The sequence below is a fragment of the Schistocerca americana genome, chromosome 9 (genome assembly GCF_021461395.2).
Source record: "Schistocerca americana isolate TAMUIC-IGC-003095 chromosome 9, iqSchAmer2.1, whole genome shotgun sequence".
Lineage (NCBI taxonomy): Eukaryota > Metazoa > Arthropoda > Insecta > Orthoptera > Acrididae > Schistocerca > Schistocerca americana.
In genome coordinates, this window is record NC_060127.1 from 199,728,538 (window position 1) to 199,747,961 (window position 19,424).

At 39.3% G+C, this 19,424-nt stretch overlaps 1 protein-coding gene across 4 annotated transcripts in view; it reads left to right on the forward strand.

Moving 5' to 3' along the window:
* Positions 1–19,424, forward strand: part of LOC124550995 (CWF19-like protein 2) — a 184,478-nt gene that overhangs the window by 48,425 nt on the left and 116,629 nt on the right. For all 4 annotated transcript variants that reach the window (XR_006967752.1, XR_006967751.1, XR_006967753.1 and 1 more), the window contains exon 4: positions 2,228–2,440. Coding sequence is in view for 1 of the 4 variants with exons in the window: in XM_047125827.1 (XP_046981783.1) it covers positions 2,228–2,440 (213 nt within the window). In the remaining 3 variants the exon portion in view is untranslated. The remainder of the gene's footprint in view (positions 1–2,227; positions 2,441–19,424) is intronic.

The window sequence follows — 19,424 nt, forward strand, 5'->3', positions numbered from 1 at the left end:
TGAGTTTTTACCTTTAGCACTTCCATATTTATATTTCGCCTTCTCTATTATTAGTAGCAGATTCTCACCATATTTATACAAATTGTTCATGATCTTAATATTCTTAGTTTGTACTGTGTTTTGAGGGAAGAAAACCATTAGACTTTGAATGGTAATGATATTTATTATGTTTCTTCAGACAGGTGCCGTAGTACTACAAAATTTTTGAGATGACAACTTTATCCTCATTGACTTTGTTGTTTATTTTCCACAGTTGGCCAACTTTGGCTATTATACTGTTGTCAAGCAATAGTTGACATGCTTGAGGACAAGCTACTGAGTTGTCCAGCCACTGGAATACAGCAGGAAGACATAAAATTTACAGCAAGTAGTTTAAAAGCAATGGCAGAGACAGAAACACTGCCTAATGGGAGTCAACTGTGATAACATAAAGGCAGGCACCATTGACAATCATAAAACTGGTAATAACTTAAGCAACAAAGTGCACAATGAAGCATTGTTTTCTCTCGTGTCAACACGAACACTACCATTACAAAGGTTATAAATCGTAAGCCAGAGATCGTAACATATCCAACTGCAATCACAGTGAACTACGATGTACATAAGCATTTGTTAAGGAAGCATGGACGTGACCACTGATGTATACAAAGAAGTCCTTTAAGTGTATGTGATACATGGTTGCTCATAAGTACCTCTGGCATTTCAGAAGACAACTGTGTGAGAACTACAAGGCACATACATCAATGGAAGAGGCCTATCTCCAAGTTTTTAACTGGCACTAGGGGCACTCACTGCAAGCATCTCTGGTCCCTTTAATCCCACAAACCAACCAACCTACAAGCATCATTTGTGATGTGGCAAACATCAGTACGAGTGTGCAGTTAGTTGACATTGCTTACGCGAATTGTCCAAAATGCGCAGTGGCAGCCCACATTGGAAATCTGTTCATTGTGTAGCCTATCTACAGGCATTGCACGAATTGTGTGTGAGAATATAGCGTGATTGATTTATCTATGTCTTCTGATATGCCTGACCCCTAGTTTTCTGCAACTACGCCACAGCACATATTACGCGTGGAATCTTGGGGACATGCTCTATCCATTGATGTGTGTCATTTTACTGTATGTCTTGCAATTCTCATACAGTCATGTTCTGAAACCTCAGAGCTACTTACGTGTGATCCAGTATATTGCTGAAATACTGATATTTTACTCAATGTTGTTCATAATTACTGTCTGTTCATTGCAGTTGCTACTTATACCACTTAAAAATGCCATAACAAGTCAAAGTGTAAAACAAATAATAATTATATTCAGTGGTGGAAATACTTACACGTGTGGGTGAGCAGACATTAATGACGATTGACAGCAACTTGAAATTAATTTGAAATAAATTTTGTGAATATGAATACCTTGGCATCAGCCGTGTTAGATTTAGCGGTACTATCTATTAGTGACATGAAAATTTGTACCAGAGTGGGGACTCGAACCTGGATCCTGCTTATCACAGGTGGTGACCTTAACCACTTCTGGTGTCCGTGCACACCTCCCGAGCTGACCCAAACTTTTCCATTTCATTTGTCACTAATAGGTAATACATTTGTACCTAACACAGCTGATGCCGAGGTATTCGCTTTCAGCAAATGTATTTATAATAAATTTCGGATGACTCTCTATAGACATTAATGTCCGTTCACTCAGATACGCAAGTAAATATTACATGCAGAGGCGAGCATAAGACAGTAATATCACAGGTCTCGATTCCTCTTAGTCTCTTTCTCACTGGTGTGGGAATACAGGAAAAGCAGTGAGAATTAAGTGACGAATGTAGGGGACTATGATCCAGGGATGTAGACAGTGTGCCATGTGGAATTTAGGTCGGTCTGGGAGGCATGCACAGATAGTCAGAGTAGTAAAGCAACCGCTCGCGATAAGTAGAAAATCTGGTTTCGAGACCCAGTCTGGTACAAATTTTCATGTCACTAATGAGTAGTGTATCTATGTCTAACACAGTTGGTGCCAAGATGCCTTTGGCATATTTATTTTGAATTAGTTACAGAAATGTTGTCATTTCAAACAAATTTTATCACAGAAATAGCATTTGCTGTAGTTTAATAACTCTCAGTTTTCTCTGAGTACTAGAGCAGATTTGTACCTCGATAGTGGTATTTTTAAAATTTGCAGTGGGGATTCCAATATAATTTGGCAGCTTTTTGCTCATTTTGCAGATGGGACAGAGTTCACGAGAGCTGAACCCATACTGGAAGGACGGCGGGACCGGCTTGCCGGAAGACCGGCCCCAGCGAAGGGAGCCCGCGGCCCGACAGAAGAACGTCGGAGACGGCGGAGCAGAGTGGCTGCGGCGCGCACTGCGGCGGGCCGAGGAGCAGGCGGCCGCAGAGGGCCGCCCACTGGAGGAGGTGGCCGCTGAGCGCTGGGGGGTGCGTACCGTGCTGGGCTGGCAGGTGGCAGGGCCCACAGGGGACTGTGCCAAAATTTCACTTCTTTCCCATTTGCTTTTTTCTTGTCCTGCTATATTCTCTCATCCTTCCACCACTACCACTACCACCAACACCATCATCATCATCATCATCATCATCATCACCACCACCATCACCATCATACACTGAATGCAACAATTTGTTAATGTAGCCATCATTATCTGTCTCTTTCCATCCGTACCATATGGATGCAGTTGTTGCAGTTCGTTCCACTGATAACATATTGTAATACAGATTTTCTAGGCCTGCCGTATGGTTTTTTTCCACAGTTTTTCCTTCTAACATGTTTTTTTATGAAGCTGTTACTCGAACAAGGTCTCCAGTTTTTCTTTTCTGTACCCTGTTAATTAATGTTGTTTTTAATTTTTGATGGTGTTTGTGCATTGAATTTTCTTTCAGTCCACAATATTTTTGTAACTCTTTTGCATGAGTTCTGCTGCTTCAAATTTTTGCTTCCCCTATTTTCTCAGAATCCACTCTTCACAACCTAAGCTTAAAATGCTCTCATAAGTCTTGATGAATTTCTTTCTTGTTTCTTTATTAAGGTGGTGGTTTGTTAATAAAGTGCTCTCATTTCTGAAAGTTTGTTTGATCCTTGGAATACTACTTCAAGTATCCATTATACTTTTGTTGGGATCCGCTATTATACTTCCAAAATATTCTTTTACTTGCATTAGTGTTGTATTTTGTACACTGTGTTTGCCTTACTTCTCTGTTCGATTTATCTGTCACCATTATTTTAGTCTTGCTTGTGTTTATTTTCTGTTTGTTTCTCTCCGGGGCATTGGAGAAAATTTTAACATATAGTTTGTGTCCTTTTCTGAATATGCTTAGACCACTACATAATCTACAAATCAAATACGATGTATTTGTGTACCACCTATTTATATCCTTTGTTGCTACTTTTTGTTGTTTGTATTGCCCTTGTTAGACACCTATTGTAGTAACTTTTTAATACCTTTCATATCTATTTCTGTACTCTGATTCTTGTATAGGCTGAAAATCAATCTGTTATCTCTCCAGTCTATTCCAATTTTATCCAGCTTTCCAAATAGCATATTCTAGTCTGATCCATCAAATGCCTTCTCGACGTCACTGAGTGTGGTATATATTTTCCTGTCCATCTCAGTTCTTCTTTCTGAAATCATTCATAGAGCCACTACAGCTCCCACAGTTCCTTTCTCTTTCCTAAATCCAAATCAGTCATCTCCTTCCATCGTTTCTCCTTTTTATTTCTTTAGACCACACACATTCCCTTACTGCTACTACTTTCTAATTTTAACATTTTTCTTCTGAAAACATCTCTTTCTATTGTTTTTATTTTGTGTATTTACAAATCTTTTATTAACTTCTTGGATACAGCTAATTGCTAATACTTTTCTCAGAAGCACTAGAAGACTGGTTTGTCAGGTGTATATTTTTTTCTTTTTTGAGTAGTTGTGGATATTCACTCTCTTCGGATGCTTTCTACCACAAAAATTTGCAAACAGAAACCTTAGACTTCTTCTCCTTCAGTGCAAATTTACCTTAAATTTAAAGACACTTGTATATAATATTTCTCCGTTAAGTAAAACACTTTCAACTCAGTTAACTACAGGGAAACCCTGCTTTTACAGAAAAATTGTGTAAAATGTGGGAAAATGCAAAATGTGGGAAACAACGCTTTAAACTGTAAAAGTTATGTGTAGAATACCCCCTTGCATTTTCGCACTTTTTGTATCATATACGTACATAACAGGCATCAAAAGAGTTGTCAGGGACTTGTTTATTATCTTTCTTTGTGTTCTGCCTTACGGCAGGTCTTGTCATGGGGGAAGCCTCATCATAGAGGTCCACCACATGAGCATCTAGGGATGCGATTGGAGTGGTGGTTTCCCATTGCCTCCCACTGATGATGATGAAATGATGATGAGTACAACACAACACCCAGTCCACGAGTGGAGAAAATCTCCGACCCAGCCAGGAATCGAACCCGGACCCCGTGGCATAACAGACAGCCCCGCTGATCACTCAGCTGTCGGGGTGGACTTTATTATCTAATAAATGTTTATTATGCAATGAAAACCGCTGATGTAACTGGAACTGATAACTGTCTGGGAAGTAGAAATGTTTGACTCGATTTCGTACATCATAATCGATGTTTTTGAAAGCCTGCAGCTATCATTCATTATTTAAATAATGAAATACTGCTCTAGTTATGTATTTTTTTCATGTGTAGCATGACACATTTCGAGAATTTTTTCACGTTGTCAAGTGCAAATACCTACAGAAGTATTTAGTGTGGTATCTAAATAGGTGTTATTCTGCCTCTCTTGAACTGTAGTGATCTTTTTGAGGTTATCAGGTACTGTGCCTCCTCAGTCATGTGGAAAACCACACACATGCAAACTATCACTCTCACTGTGAATTTTAAAATTTTCCCGGCGAATTGACTGTTCAAACAAATTTCGGGCTTGCAGCCGGTCGTCGTTCAATACTTCGCACGATATTTCAACTGGGCACCTGCCAGTCATCTTCAGGTGAGCCGTCGCAGTCGTGCGACGGCTCACCTGAAGATGACTGGCAGGTGCCCAGTTGAAATATCGTGCGAAGTATTGAACGACGACCAGCTGCAAGCCCGAAATTTGTTTGAACTATCACTCTCACTGTTTGTTTGTGTAACATCACAAAAAATGCTTATGTAAATATTACACTTGACAACGAGAACAAATTCTCGAAACACGTTTTGCTGAGCATGAAAAAAATATGTACCCAGAGCTGTGTTTAAACTAAGAACTTCTCAGCAACACAAAGTGAATGACAGTGTCAACCAGCGCAACAAGTGGCCAGACGCCGAAAGACGCTAAATATGGTTCGACAAAAGTGTCACGACGATCAAAATAATCATGAAACTGTGTTTGTGCTGTAGAGACAGTTTGGAAATGGTTGTGATTGGTCACGATGTCTTTATTCGAATGAACCTAGTTACTCCCATCAGCCACCACACGAAGTAGAGCTTGTCAGCGGCAGGAGATATGGCACGAATTGTTCAAACTTTCACATGTTTACTAGTTCAAATAGGCTGAGTAGAGTGCCCTGGTATCAAGAAACTTAACCACGTAATATTTGTTAACACTACTGGATAGCCAACATCGTGTCAGAGTCTTTTTTTCTCCACGAACATTTTTTCGTAATGCTTAAATCGGAGGAAAATTATAAATATGTTGACACAAAATGGGGTGCAAACTAACATTGTGGACATAGGAAATTTGATGGGAATGATAAAAAAAGACATAAATGGCAGGAAAACATTAATTCCAGGAACATAAAAGCAGGGTTATATTGGATTTAATTGTATTATCCACTAGTGTCATTAATGCCTCAGGGAAAAATTACCAACTGCATTTCCTTGAGATCCATACCTAAACTACCTTTACATAATTCAGTCAACCCTTTTCCCCTTTTTTTAACATAAAATATTAATGAATGCCAAGGAATTTCATGCTGTTCCATGCCAGAAGATCATGGTTCTGTAACTGTACAAAAACAAGTGATTTTATTTTACGTGCTCTCGCAGTAGACCTCACATATCCTTGAAATACATGTTAAAATAAGAATACACATCCTCTACCAAAATGACAAACAAGTCATTCCTTTCAATAACTTGAGTTGAATTTACTGTTTCTTTGTCGGATGCACATCCACTATCACACTGCATAAGGGGATGGTAAGAGATGAGCTACCCCACATATGTCATTCATGCGGTATGAATGTGCAGGAAATGTCAGCTTTTCTCTTTATTTTTCCAATATTTTGACATATTTCATCATTGCTTCTTAATTTTCAGTCCTTTTATCTTCTGATTGGACCTAAACTACTCATCATCATTCTTTGATCTAATATTTATAGTCTGTCTAATCTTTAATTCAGTTACAGGTATCCACTTGGAAGAGGTATTCTGGTTGCACTACTGTTTTGTTGCCTGTCAGCATTTGTGACTGCTGGTTAACTTTTCCCTCGAAAATATCCTTGTAACTAATAAAGTTCAAGCAAATCTCCACTCATCCCAGTCTCCATTACTTAATGGCCCACTCATAAAGTATGAATATCATAGTTAATCTCTAAACAATGTGAAGATTGGCTTAGAAACATGTTTCATAAAGAATTCCCATCTAAAGCAACAATTTATAATTAGTACACCGAACTCAGGAAAGATCAGTTTTTTCTTAGTGATGAATTTTGTGAAGGACACCTAAGAACTGCTGTTTCTGAAGAAAATATTGCTCTTTTTGAAATAATGCTTGAGGAGATCAGCAGTAAGCTTCCGAATTTTTTCAAGTGACATTGAGAACATTGTTGCCAGTGGTTTTTACATAAACTGGCTCCCTTCAAAAACAGTACATTGATTGGTATGGGAAAATTGAAAAAATCTGGAGGGGCAGATTTGTTTTGGAGTAATGTTGTTGCTGATGATACTTACATTCATTGTTATGATCCTCAAAAGGAAAGTCAATTGGCTCATTGGGTTTTTTGAGCAGTACCTAGGTCTACTACAGTCTGACAAATTTTTAGTGCTGATGAGAAGGTGGTTGCTAGTTAATTTCTAAAATGGACCATATTGTTCTATAGCATTAGAAGATAGACATACTGAGCTGCTGATAGCTACACAACTCAGTTTGTGAATGCTGTAAGGGTCAGCCAGTATTATGGACTCTCCACCATGCATCTCTGACCTATTACCTTGTAATTTCATTGTGTTTCCAAAAATTAATGATAAAATGCATGGATTTACTTTTTCATCATCAGATGAAGCAGTGGGACATTATGAAAATCTGATTTCTGAACTGTCTCTGGAAGGGTCACATCTTTACTTTAAGAAATAAGTGTCATCGAATGCAAAAATGTATTGATGTTAAACAGGCATATTTTGAAAAACAATAATATTTTTTTTTTTTTAATTTATCTTTGTTAGATTTATTAAAAATTTTCAATGTTGTCCTCATACTACTGTGGTGAGGAATGAAAATCTTCACTTTCCAAAAAGAACACTGTGTTCTACAGTTTGAATTCTGACAATAATGCTTCATTACTGTGTCTTCTTTCCTTATAGCATCTTGAACTGCGTTTGGATCTGTAAATTTATCTGACACTATTCTCAAGTGGTCAGTGCAGCTTCTGGAGAAATCTACCAAAATTTTGTCGCTGAGCAACTGAGCTGATGTCTTCTTTTTATCCAGTCACAAATTTAAATGTTCGTAATTTTTATTTTATCTGTGCTGAATCCCATAAACTGTGCAACCATTAATCATATTTGATGAATAATCCGACCAGCCACAAATACTTTTAAAATGCTTTATTTCACTAACTGGTTATGGGCTATTGTTCCCATCTTCAGACAACTAATATTGCAGGTTGTATTAATGTTTTTTTCATCAGCAACATGTGCAGTGGAAGAGCAAATGACATGTAATCTGAGAAGATGGGAATGATAGCCTGAAACCAGTTAGGGCACTGAAATAAAGCATTTAAATGTTTTTAAGGCTGGTTGCATTATTCGCCAGACTAAAATGGTACTTAGGTACTCGTAAATTTTCAAAACTGAATTGGTTTCTGATATCGCCTTATACACAGACATATAAAAAACTAGTTTTGCAACATTGATTTCAAGAAACAATTTGCAAACAGGCATCACCTTGGAAATTAGGCATTAAATATCACAAACAGTTAGTCAAAGCCGTAATTCCAGAACAGAACTTTACTTTGCAGCATACTGAGTGCCATTTTGAAACTTGTTGCCAGATTAAAATTGTGTGTCAGACTTGGACTCAAACCCCTTGTGGACTGTGAGCTTCACTTCTGCCGTTACCTCTTTCATACTTTTTAGCACAGTCGGTAAGAGCACTGCCCACAAACAAAGAGGTTTTGGCTTTGAGTCCCTGGCAGGCAAGCAGATTTAATCTGTTGGGAAGTTTCAAAGTTTTAATTCTTTTGTAATGTTCACACCCTCCATTCCAGATTTCCCTCCATCCGATAGAATCATGATTACGATCTTTTTCTGCATACAAGTGTACAACTCTCACATCATTACCCTCAGTGCTGCCAGTCAGGGACACTGTGTGCTGTGTGATACAGATGTCTGACCACTCCTTCATCAGTGTGGGTGTTAGGCAGCACTCACATTCCCAGAACCAGTTCATCCTGAGAAACGAGTTGGCCATGCCATCCCATTACTGCCTCTTAGCTAACACCTTGCACCATTGCTAGTCCAAGTTCTAAATTGTGATACTAATTTTTAACTGCTGCCTGTGACACTTACAGCTATGCCTAGATCTCTACTCTGCAGACCACCTTACATTTTGGCACAAACAATCACTTATAGTGGATGTTGTACAGGAAGAATAGCTATTTCTAAGCTTGCATAGAGGCTCTGTTTCCTGTTTTTTACTTTTTATTTTCTTTATTTTATTTTATTTTTAAATTTGCTTTTTTCAATTTTTAAACCAATACCAGTTTCATTGACTGTATTATTTTCTGTTATTGTCTTTATGTACCTCATGGTGAAAGCCAAAAAGTGGCTCGCTTTGAAATTTTTGTCGAATGTAGGTATTATTCAGCAAGGTGATCTAGTCACCTGCCCAATGTGGGAGTTGATGTAGCATGTGATTAGTTACATTGACATTCCAGTTTGAGATAGCAATGCAGTGTTAGCTCCCAGCGGAGCTGCAAAAAGTGAGCACAAAAATTGACTGCAGAACATTACTGAGAAGCTGTGACAACTTACTGTTAATGTCGTTAATTTTATTGGCAGTGAGAACAAGAAAGATTTGTGTGTGGAAAGAGAAGATGACAGAAGGTGCAAGCAAATGTTGACAAGCAAAAGCTAAGTAAGGCAGCAATGTAGAAAATGGTGGAAGCCGTGGAGAAGATTTCAAGCTTATACCTAAAACTGATATAATGAAAATGCACATCATAAATATTTAATTGACAACATAGATGAAATGTGTAATTAGACAGCAATTTCTGCAATATTATGAACAACACAAGGAAACCTCCACAGCTTTTGTCATACAGAACTGGACTCCAAGCTTGCAGAGAAAATGTGTAACTTGTGTGGGATTTGATTTTAGAAGGTGCCAGCATAAAAAAGTCGTCATGTGCGGATGAGTGAATATACTTGCAAAAAGAGCATACTTTGTTAGATTTTTTACATAAGAATGAAGGATCGGCAGATGTAGGTGTAGATGAACAGCGGATTTGTACGCTTAATAATGTGATTTGTACACTTAACAATGTGAAGAAATATTGCAAAATAACTGTGTATGAATAGTGTTGTCAAACAACAGTGCTAGGCAATGTTTCATTGCTGTGAATGCAGAGTTTTGTTTCATGGTCGTTTCTTCCCTATGTTTGTAACAGGAAAACTTCTGGCTGTTATGTAGAAATGGATAAAAAAAATTAAAACTGCCTAGAGACAAGGAAAGACAAATTTTTGAATTAATTTTCATCTCTATCTTCCATGGATAAAACTTTGCAACAAAATGGTTGCCTTCCTACTTATGCCATACTGTGTAGCCCTAAATTTTAGAGCATTAATCTGATGTCTTGAGAAGAAAATGATACATAATGGCTGATGCTTTTGCAGCTTGCAAATTATTGTTGTATGTCAGCTAGCCTGGAAAATAGTGACATCAGCAGGAAGGGTAGTTTTACTGATACGCCAGTGACACATCTTGAGCAACTGTGGTGAAATGGCTTAGGAGTAATGCCTACTTCATTGAAACCTTCAGAAGTGGGCATTTAGGGCATGCTTCAACTGGCTGATACATGCTTTTTCATAGTTCTTCTGAATTTTGCCCAGTAAGTTCCACTGCACAGAACTAACATCAGTTTATCTCATTTGAAACAGAGGTCTTTTTTCCATGTAATACTACAGAGAAATATAGACTTGTATCAGTGACCATTTTTATATTTAAATGAATGTGTGTTGTTTTCACAGCAACAATTCTTTTTATCTTTCTTTTCTTAAATGGAGATAGAATTAGAAGTTGTTGATACTAAAAATAAAGCTGTTTTAAAATGTAGTTTTTTAATCGAAAATTGCTTAGTTGCATTTGCCGTAGTGTAAAAAATTTTGAAAGATTTTGGAAAATGAAGTCCTACTTACGTCATATGCTTAACGAAGGTGTCTTGTATCTTTTCTTGCCACTTTCTCTGATCTGGCCTTGCTTCATTCTGCACAAAGCATACCTCTCCACTGAGGCTATTTTAGTATATCTGTTACTGGAATCAATTTACAAAAATGTCTTCCACCGAGTCTACTCACAGGTGAACTGTTTTGATTGAAAGTTGATTCTACCAGGTCTTCTTTATTTTTCAAAGCTGCTGCCAATTCTGTAATGAATTCAAAAAAGTGTTTGTTAGTAGGCCTCGACTTTTTACATAAAGCATAAAAATTTACAATAATCATAATGAAAATGTGAAAAATTGCTTTCTTCTGAGACTTTATTTGTTTCCTCTCTAAAGGGTAGTATCCCATTAGCTGGTTACTGTGGTCCACAACAGCCATCTTTTTATTATAATCCAAAATTTCGACAGGTTTCATCTTATGTAAAATTAACAATTTGTTCTGACATTGACAGTGAATGCAGTAAGTTTGTGTCTTGTCGTCAAAAGAAATACATTCTTAGTGTCTTCCCATTTTACAAACAGCAAATGATCTTGTCTGCAAAATGAACATTCATTTTTTGGCTTCTGAACAGTTAGATCTTGAAAATAAATACAGGGTATATAGCAGTCAACAATTAATTGATGCCCTTTGCACAGTGCCTGATCTTCTGAGGCGTGACCCATGGCAGTGAAGGGAATGTGAACAACACACACACACACACACACACACTCACACTCACCCACTCACTCACGCATACGCAACTCACACACACGACTGCAGTCTCACAGACAACTGAAACCACACTGCGAGCAGCAGCACCAGTGCATGGTGGGAGTGGCGACGGGGTGGGGATAAGGAAGAGGCTGGGGTGGGGAGGAGGAGGGATAGTATGGTGGGAGTGGCGGACAGTGGAGTGCTGCAAGTCAGACAGAGGGCAGAGGAGAAGTGGGGGAGGGGGGGGGAGTAGCAGACAAGGAGATAAATAAAAAGACCTGGTTGAAGTGGTGGAATGATGGCTGTGTAGTGCTAGAATGGGAACGGGGAGGGGGATGGACAGATGAGGAAAGTGACTAACAAAGGTTGAGACCAGGAGGGTTACGGGAACATAGGAAGTAGGAGGGTTACGGGAACGTAGGAAGTATTGCAGGGAAAGTTCCCACCTGCAGAATTCGGGAAACCTGGTGTTGGTGAGGAGGATGCATATGGCACAGGCTGTGAAGCAGTCAAAATGAAGAATATCATGTTTGGCAGCGTGTTCAGCAACAGGGTGGTCCACTTGTTTCTTGGCCACAGTTTGTCGGTGGCCATTTGTGCGATCAGACAGCTTGTTGGTTGTCTTGCTACATTGAATGCAGCACAGTGTTTGCAGCTTAGCTTGTAGACCACGTGATGGGATAGGTTATGTTAGTGACCGGACTGGAGTAGGTGGTGGTGGTGGGAGGATGTAAGGGACAGGTCTTGCATCTAGGTCTATTACAGGGGTATGAGCCATGAAGTAAGGGATTGGGAGCAGGGGTTGTGTAAGGATGGACGAGTACATTTTGTAGGTTCAGTGGACAGCAGAATACCACTGTGGGTGGGGAAGGATAGTGGGCAGGACATTTCTCTCCTTCTACATCTACATCTACATGGTTACTCTGCAATTAACACTTAAGTGCCTGGCAAAGGGTTCATCGGACTATTTTCATACTACTTCTCTACCATTCCACTCTCGAATGGCGCGTGGGAAAAAGGAACACCTAAATCTTTCCGTTCGAGGTCTGATTTCTCTTATTTTATTATGATGATCATTTCTCCCTACGTAGGTGGGTGTGAACAAAATATTTTCACATTCGGAAGAGAAAGTTGGTGATTTAAATTTCAGAAATAGGTCTCGCCACAAAGAAAACAGCCTTTGTTTCAGTGACTGCTATCCAAACTCGCGTATCATATCAGTGACACTCTCACCCCTACTGCGCAATAACACAAAACAAGCTGCCATTCTTTGCACTTTTTCAATATCCTCCATCAATCCTACCTGGTAAGGATCCCAAACCACACAGCAATATTCGAGCAGAGGACGGACAAGTGTAATGTAGGCTGTCTCTTTAGTGGGTTTGTCACATCTTCCAAGTTTTCTGCCAACAGAGCGCAGTCTTTGTTTCACCTCCCCACAATATTATCTATGTGATCTTTCCAATTTAAGTTGACTGTAATTGTTATTCCTAGGTATTTAGTCGAATTGACAGCCCTTAGATTTGTGTGATTTATCGTATACCAAAAATTTATCGGATTTCTTTTAGTACCCGTATGGATGACCTTGCACTTTTCTTTGTTTAGGGCCAATAGCCACTTTTCACACCATACAGAAATTCTCTCTAGATCATTTTGTAATTGGAATTGATCGTCTGATGATTTTACTAGATGGTAAATTACAGCGTCATCTGCAAACAATCTAAGGGGGCTGCTCAGATTATCACCTAGACCATTTATGTAAATCAGGAACAGCAGAGGGCCCATGACACTACCCTGTGGTAGGCCAGATATCACTTCTGTTCTACTCGATGATTTATTGCCTATCACTACGAACTGTGACCTCTCTGAGAGGATATCACAGATCCAGTCACACAACTGAGATGATACTGCATATGCACGCAATTTGATTAATAGTCGCTTGTGAGGAACAGTATCAAAAGCCTTCTGGACATCTAGGAATATGGAATCGATCTGAGATCCCTTGTCGACAGCACTCACTCATTACTTCATAGGAATAAAGAGTCAGCTGTATTGCACAAGAACAATGTTATCTGAATCTGTTTTGGTTATGTATTAATAAGTCATTTTCTTCAAGGTGATTCGTAATGTTAGAGTACAGTATATGCTCCAAAATCCTACTGCAAATTGAGGTCAGTGATATGGGTCTGTAATTCAATGGGTTACTCCTATTTCGTTTCTTGAATATTGGTGTGACCTGTGCTACTTTCCAGTCTTTAGGAACAGACCTTTCGTCAAGTGAGTGGTTGTATATGATTGCTAAGAAAGGCGCTACTGTGTCTGCATACTCTGAAAGGAACCTGATTGGTATACCATCTGGACCGGAAGACTTGCTTTTCTTAAGTGATTTGAGTTGTTTCGCAACACCTGAGATATCTACTTTTATGTCACTTATGCTAACAGCTGTTCTGGTTTCAAATTCTGGAATATTTACTTCGTCTTCTTTCGTGAAGGAATTATGGAAACTGTATTCAGTAACTCCACTCTAGTGACACCATCATCGATAACATCTCCATCACTATCGCGCAGAGACGGTATTGACTATTTTTTGCCACTGGTGTACTTTACATACAGCCAGAATCTCTTTGTGTTTTGCACCATATTTTGAGACAATGTTTCCTTGTGGAAACTATTAAAATCCAAACCGACCGTGACATGGTTGCGTATTCTGAACTATGTAAGGCATTGCGAAGAGAAATGAAAACTGACATACAGAAATTCACTGAAGACACCTTTCGAGCAAGCTTGGAGAACAAGACAAGTTTAAAGTCAGCCAAACGCAAACTCACAATCGGTAAAAAGCAGATTATCACACTCGATGGAAATGACGGTCGAATCACTGAATAGGAGGCGGTTTTGAAGTTCATCAGAGACTTTTATAGCAATTTGTATAGCAATCCAGGAGAAAATTTGAGTGTATCTAATTTAAATGATATACCTAGTGTTCCAAATATACTCCCATCGGAAGTCAAGTGTGCTCTAGGTACATGAAGAAGGGAACAGTGCCGGGTGATGATGAGCTCAGTGTTGACATCCTCAAACTGGCAGGAGAGGTAACAATAAATCACTTGGCAAAAGTATTTACTTCCTGCCTGCACTATGCTTCAATCCCACTATCGTGGAACAAGGCTAAGATTATTTTGATACACAAGAAAGGAAGTATTCACAATATTAAAAACTACCGTCCTATCAGCTTGCTCTCAATTTTGTACAAAATTTTCACAAAAATCTTGTTAAACCGAATTAGTTCCACCCTAGACTCAGCCCAACCTATAGAACAAGCTGGATTCCGAAGCAATTTTAGCACTATTGACCACATTCTGACCGTTAGTGAAGTGATAAGCAGAGCGAATGAATACCAACTGCCTCTCTGCATTGCCTTTGTTAACTTTGAAAAGGCATTTGACTCCGTTAGCCATGTAGCTGTCCTCCAAGCTTTGAGTGAGCAAGGAGTGGGAGCAGTATACATTGAAGTGCTCAGGAAAATCTACGAGAATTCTTCAGCTTACGTTAACATCGGCGAATCAACTCAAGAATTCCACATCATGAGGGGTATCAAGGAAGGCGATCCCATCTCCCCAAAACTGTTCTCTGCTGTATTGGAAATGGCTATGTAAAAGCTGAGCTGGGAAGGTAAGGGAATTAGAATTAATGGAAGAATACTTACCAACTTGCGATTTGCTGATGATATTGCCTTACTGGCCAAAGACTTCGCAGAGCTCCAAAACTTAGTTACAGATCTTGCATCGGAATGTCAGCTGGTTGGCTTGAACGTGAACCTTTCCAAAACAAAAGTAATATCCAACAAATGGGTCCCAGCTGGAGATGTGCAAGTCAAGGACAGTCTACTAGAAGAGGTCAGTGAATATGTGTACCTTGGCCAGATTATAAATATGAAGAGGGACATAAGGCCAGAAATCTATCGATGCATCAAGCTTGGCTGGCAAGCATTTGGGAAGAATTCAAAAGTATTCAGATAAAAAATGCCAGTAAATCTGAAGAAAGCAGTATTTGATCAATGCATTCTTCCTGTGATGACGTATGGCTGCGAGACGTGGACACTGAACTCATTCACAAAAGGGAAACTTAGGACAGCACAGAGAGCCATGGAGAGATCAACACTGAGCTGTACAAGAAAGGATAGGAAAAGGGCAGATAGCATCCAGTCTGTGACGAAGGTTAAGGACATCTCTGAGACAGTAGGTTCCTCGAAATGGCAGTGGGCTGGCCACGTCGCAAGAAGAAAAGACGACAGATGGACGAAGCTAGTACTGGAGTGGAGTCCGAGAGAGCATCGGAGGCCTAGAGGAAGACCACCAGACAGGTGGGACAAAGACGTCAAGAAGATCGCTGGTGACGCCTGGCAGAGAACTGCCCAAGACCGTCCCACTTGGAGGAGACTGCTGAAAGCCTACCTGGATCCATGACTCAAAGAGGCCACATCATCTAATGATTGAATTGGCTGATGATGATGATGATGATGATGATGATTGAAGTCCGCATTAAATTTCTAGCTTCCGTGAAACTTAGCCAGTCTTGGGGATTTTGCGTTCTTCTGAATTTGACATGCTTTTTTCGTTGCTTCTGCAACAGTGTTGTGACATGTTTTGTGTACCATAGTGGATCAGTCCCCTCTCTTATTAACTTATGCAGTATGAATCTATCTATTGCTGTCGTTACTGTATCTTTGAATTTGAGCTATATCTGGTCTACACATACATAATTAGCTCGGAAGGAATGGAGACTCTCTCTTAGGAAGGCATCAAGCTAATTTTTATCTGCTGTTTTAAATAGATATATTTTGCATTTATTTTTAGTGGTTTTGGTTGATATGGTTTTAAGCCTCGCTAAAATTGCCATGTGTTCACTAATCCCTGTATCCATCATGATGCTCTCTATTAGATCAGGATTATTTGTGGCTGAAAGGTCAAGTCTGTTTTTGCAACAAATTACAATTTCTGTGGGCTCATGAATTAATTGTTCAAAGTATTTCTCAGAGAAAGCATTTAGTACAATTTTGTAAGATGTTTTCTGTCTTCCACCGGCTTTGAACATGTATTTTCGCCAACAAATCTGGGGTAGATTGAAGTTTCCACCAATTATGACTGAATGAGTGGGGTACTTATTTGTAATGAGATTAAAGTTTTCTTTGAACTGTTCAGCTATTATATCATCTGAGTCGGGGGGTCGGTAGGAGGAGCCAATTATTATTTTGGTACAGCTGTTGAGTATAACCTCTACCCATAGTAATTCGCAGGAACTATCTATTTCAACTTCACTACAAGATAAACTACTACCAACAGACACAAACACACCACCACATACTTTATTTAATCTATCATTTCTGATCACGGTTTGCACCTGTGTACAAATTTCGGCAGAATTTATCTCCAGCTTTAGCCAGCTTTCTGTTGCTGTAACAATTTCAGCTTCTGTGCTTTCTATCAGCACCTGTAGCTCTGGTACTTTTCCAACACAGCTACGACAGTTTACAACTACAATACCGACTGTTGCTCGGTCGATTCTCATTGTTTCTTTGCCCTGTACCCTTTGGACTGGAGCCCTTTTTGATTTTTTCCGAGACTGTATAACATAAAAACTGCCCATTCCATGCCACAAAGCCCCTGCTACCCGTGTAGCCACCTCCTGTGTGTAGTGGACACCTGATCTATTTAGTGGAACCTGAAACCTCGCCACTCTATGGCACATGTCGAGGAATCCACAGCCTGCATGGTTGCAGAACCGTCTAACTCTGATTCAGGCCCTCCAATCAGCCCTATACCAAATGTTCGCAATCAGTCCTGTCGACGATGCAGGAGACGGTGAGCTCTGCCTTCATCTCACTACTCTTTGTCTGCTAACCCCTCCCCCCCTTTCCCACTTCTCCCCTGCTCTCCGTCTGATGATCTGCAGCACTTCATTGTCTGCCAGCCCCACCATAATATCCCTCCCCCTCCCCACCCCAGCCTCCTCCATACCCCAACCCAGTCACCACTCGCATCATCCACTGGTGCTGCTGCTCCCAGTGTGGTTTTAGTTGCCTGAGACTGCAGTCGTGTGTGTGTGTGTGTGTGTGTGTGTGTGTGTGTGTGTGTGTCTAGTGCTGATGAAGGCCTTAATGGCCGAAAGCTTTAATTGTGAGAGTATTTGCCTATCTGCAACTCAGCAGCTTCACTATATGGTGGGTATCAACTTTCCTTCTCATAGTATTGTCACATTCCATCCTGTATTTTCCATTGTTTGATAAGACAAACATTGAAATACATTTAGAAAGCTGGGAAACGGCTGATGAAAGTCCTACGTTGCTCATCTTTTGCAGTGTAATCCTTGCAACATGGGAACTACATTGCTCATCGCCACAGGCTTAGTGCCCTCCGCATCAGTAGGCGTTGGTGTTACGAGAGTTGTGGTCTTCAGTCCAAAGACTGGTTCGAAGTAAGTCTCCACAGGGGTCTGTCCTGTGCAAGACTTCATATCCATTTCAACCTCTTTACTGTTCTCAAACTTCTCTGCCCCTCTAAAGTTTTGATCCCCCCCTCCCCCGATACTCTTCTGTCCCTTTATTTCCAAATGTGTATTTACAGCAACAGTGTTCGTAAATTGTAATTACATACCATTTTTTTCTTTTGAAATATTTTCTCATTAGCAGCAGGTTTTTCTCATGAGTATGTATAGAGCAGGATAATAATTCAAGATTAATTATTTACTTAGTAGAACAGTAATTCATAGTCATTAAATCAATGTTCTTGAAGTTAGGTATCTGTGAGTAACATCGGTGTTCATTATATTTAATATTTTTCACTTTGGTATAATGTCAATAATTTCACATGCAAGAACATGGATTATTTAATACTTTATGAGGCACTGACACTCGTTAATGATTTCTGGTAGCGAAATACATTTTGCTTTTGTCTTTTGCCTCTTGCCTATTCAGATTATTTTATGAGCATGTATTCAGCATCGGACTTTTTCGTTTCCCTGGAATTACTTTGACATCACCGTACGCATCCCACAAAATATTAGTACCTTAAAATTAGCTTTCCTCTTTGTGCATTTAATGAATATATTTTCTTCAAATAAAAATTACCAACAGTAATTACTTCAACTCAATCATTTGTTAATATGAAGTATACAGGGGACAGAGGTGCTAATCTGAGACTTCCCCAATGGCTGGCAACTTTTCACCACAGAAACACACGTCATGCATTAAGAACGATGTTTTATTATGTCATTTAAATATATGTAAGTTCTTTGTTTGCTCCTCAGTAATTTTCTGTAGTTTCCTTCCGATTAACAAGCAACAAGCAACAGAAGTGCTCCACCATTTGCTGTTGGTTATACTAAAGGTCAGTTGTGCACATTACTTGCCAAGACCACATTGCTGGGGAGGCTCTGATAGTTAACAGTAGGCCAGCATGTGGATTATTAAAATTATTATTGGATTTGATACAGAAACTGGCCTGCCTCATTTATAAAGTTGATGCCGAGGATTTGTATCCTTACAACTTATGAAATAAAAACAATAAATTCCCTAACATCCTTTCCCCAAAATATTTTCTCCCAGCGTAGTTTATTGACTGTATGAATGCTATTACCTGACGGTATTCAAATGATAACATTATTATAATATCATATTATGTTAAATATATGGTTCTATTACAATGTCTTTACACTCTTTTCTTCTGGTTATTATAGTTAAGCACAATGAGGCTGTCAACAATGCAGGTCCCATCTCCTTGTGGTCACTGGGCTTTGATTAAAACATTGTGGTGACTGGCAGTGCGAACCTCCACTCAGTAGAGAAGTACAGTGCCACATTGTCGCAATCTCATAAACTCCATATGATCCAAAAACAAACAAAATTGTGTGGATATACTGGAATTAATCTGACATAAATACATTGAAATATAAACTTATAAATTTTTGTGTGCTGTTGTTCAGGTGAGAAAGACATCAGTGTTGCTGTCACTGTTTGTAACACCACACATACTAAATATTCCATAATGCCGCAGATTGTGACATATC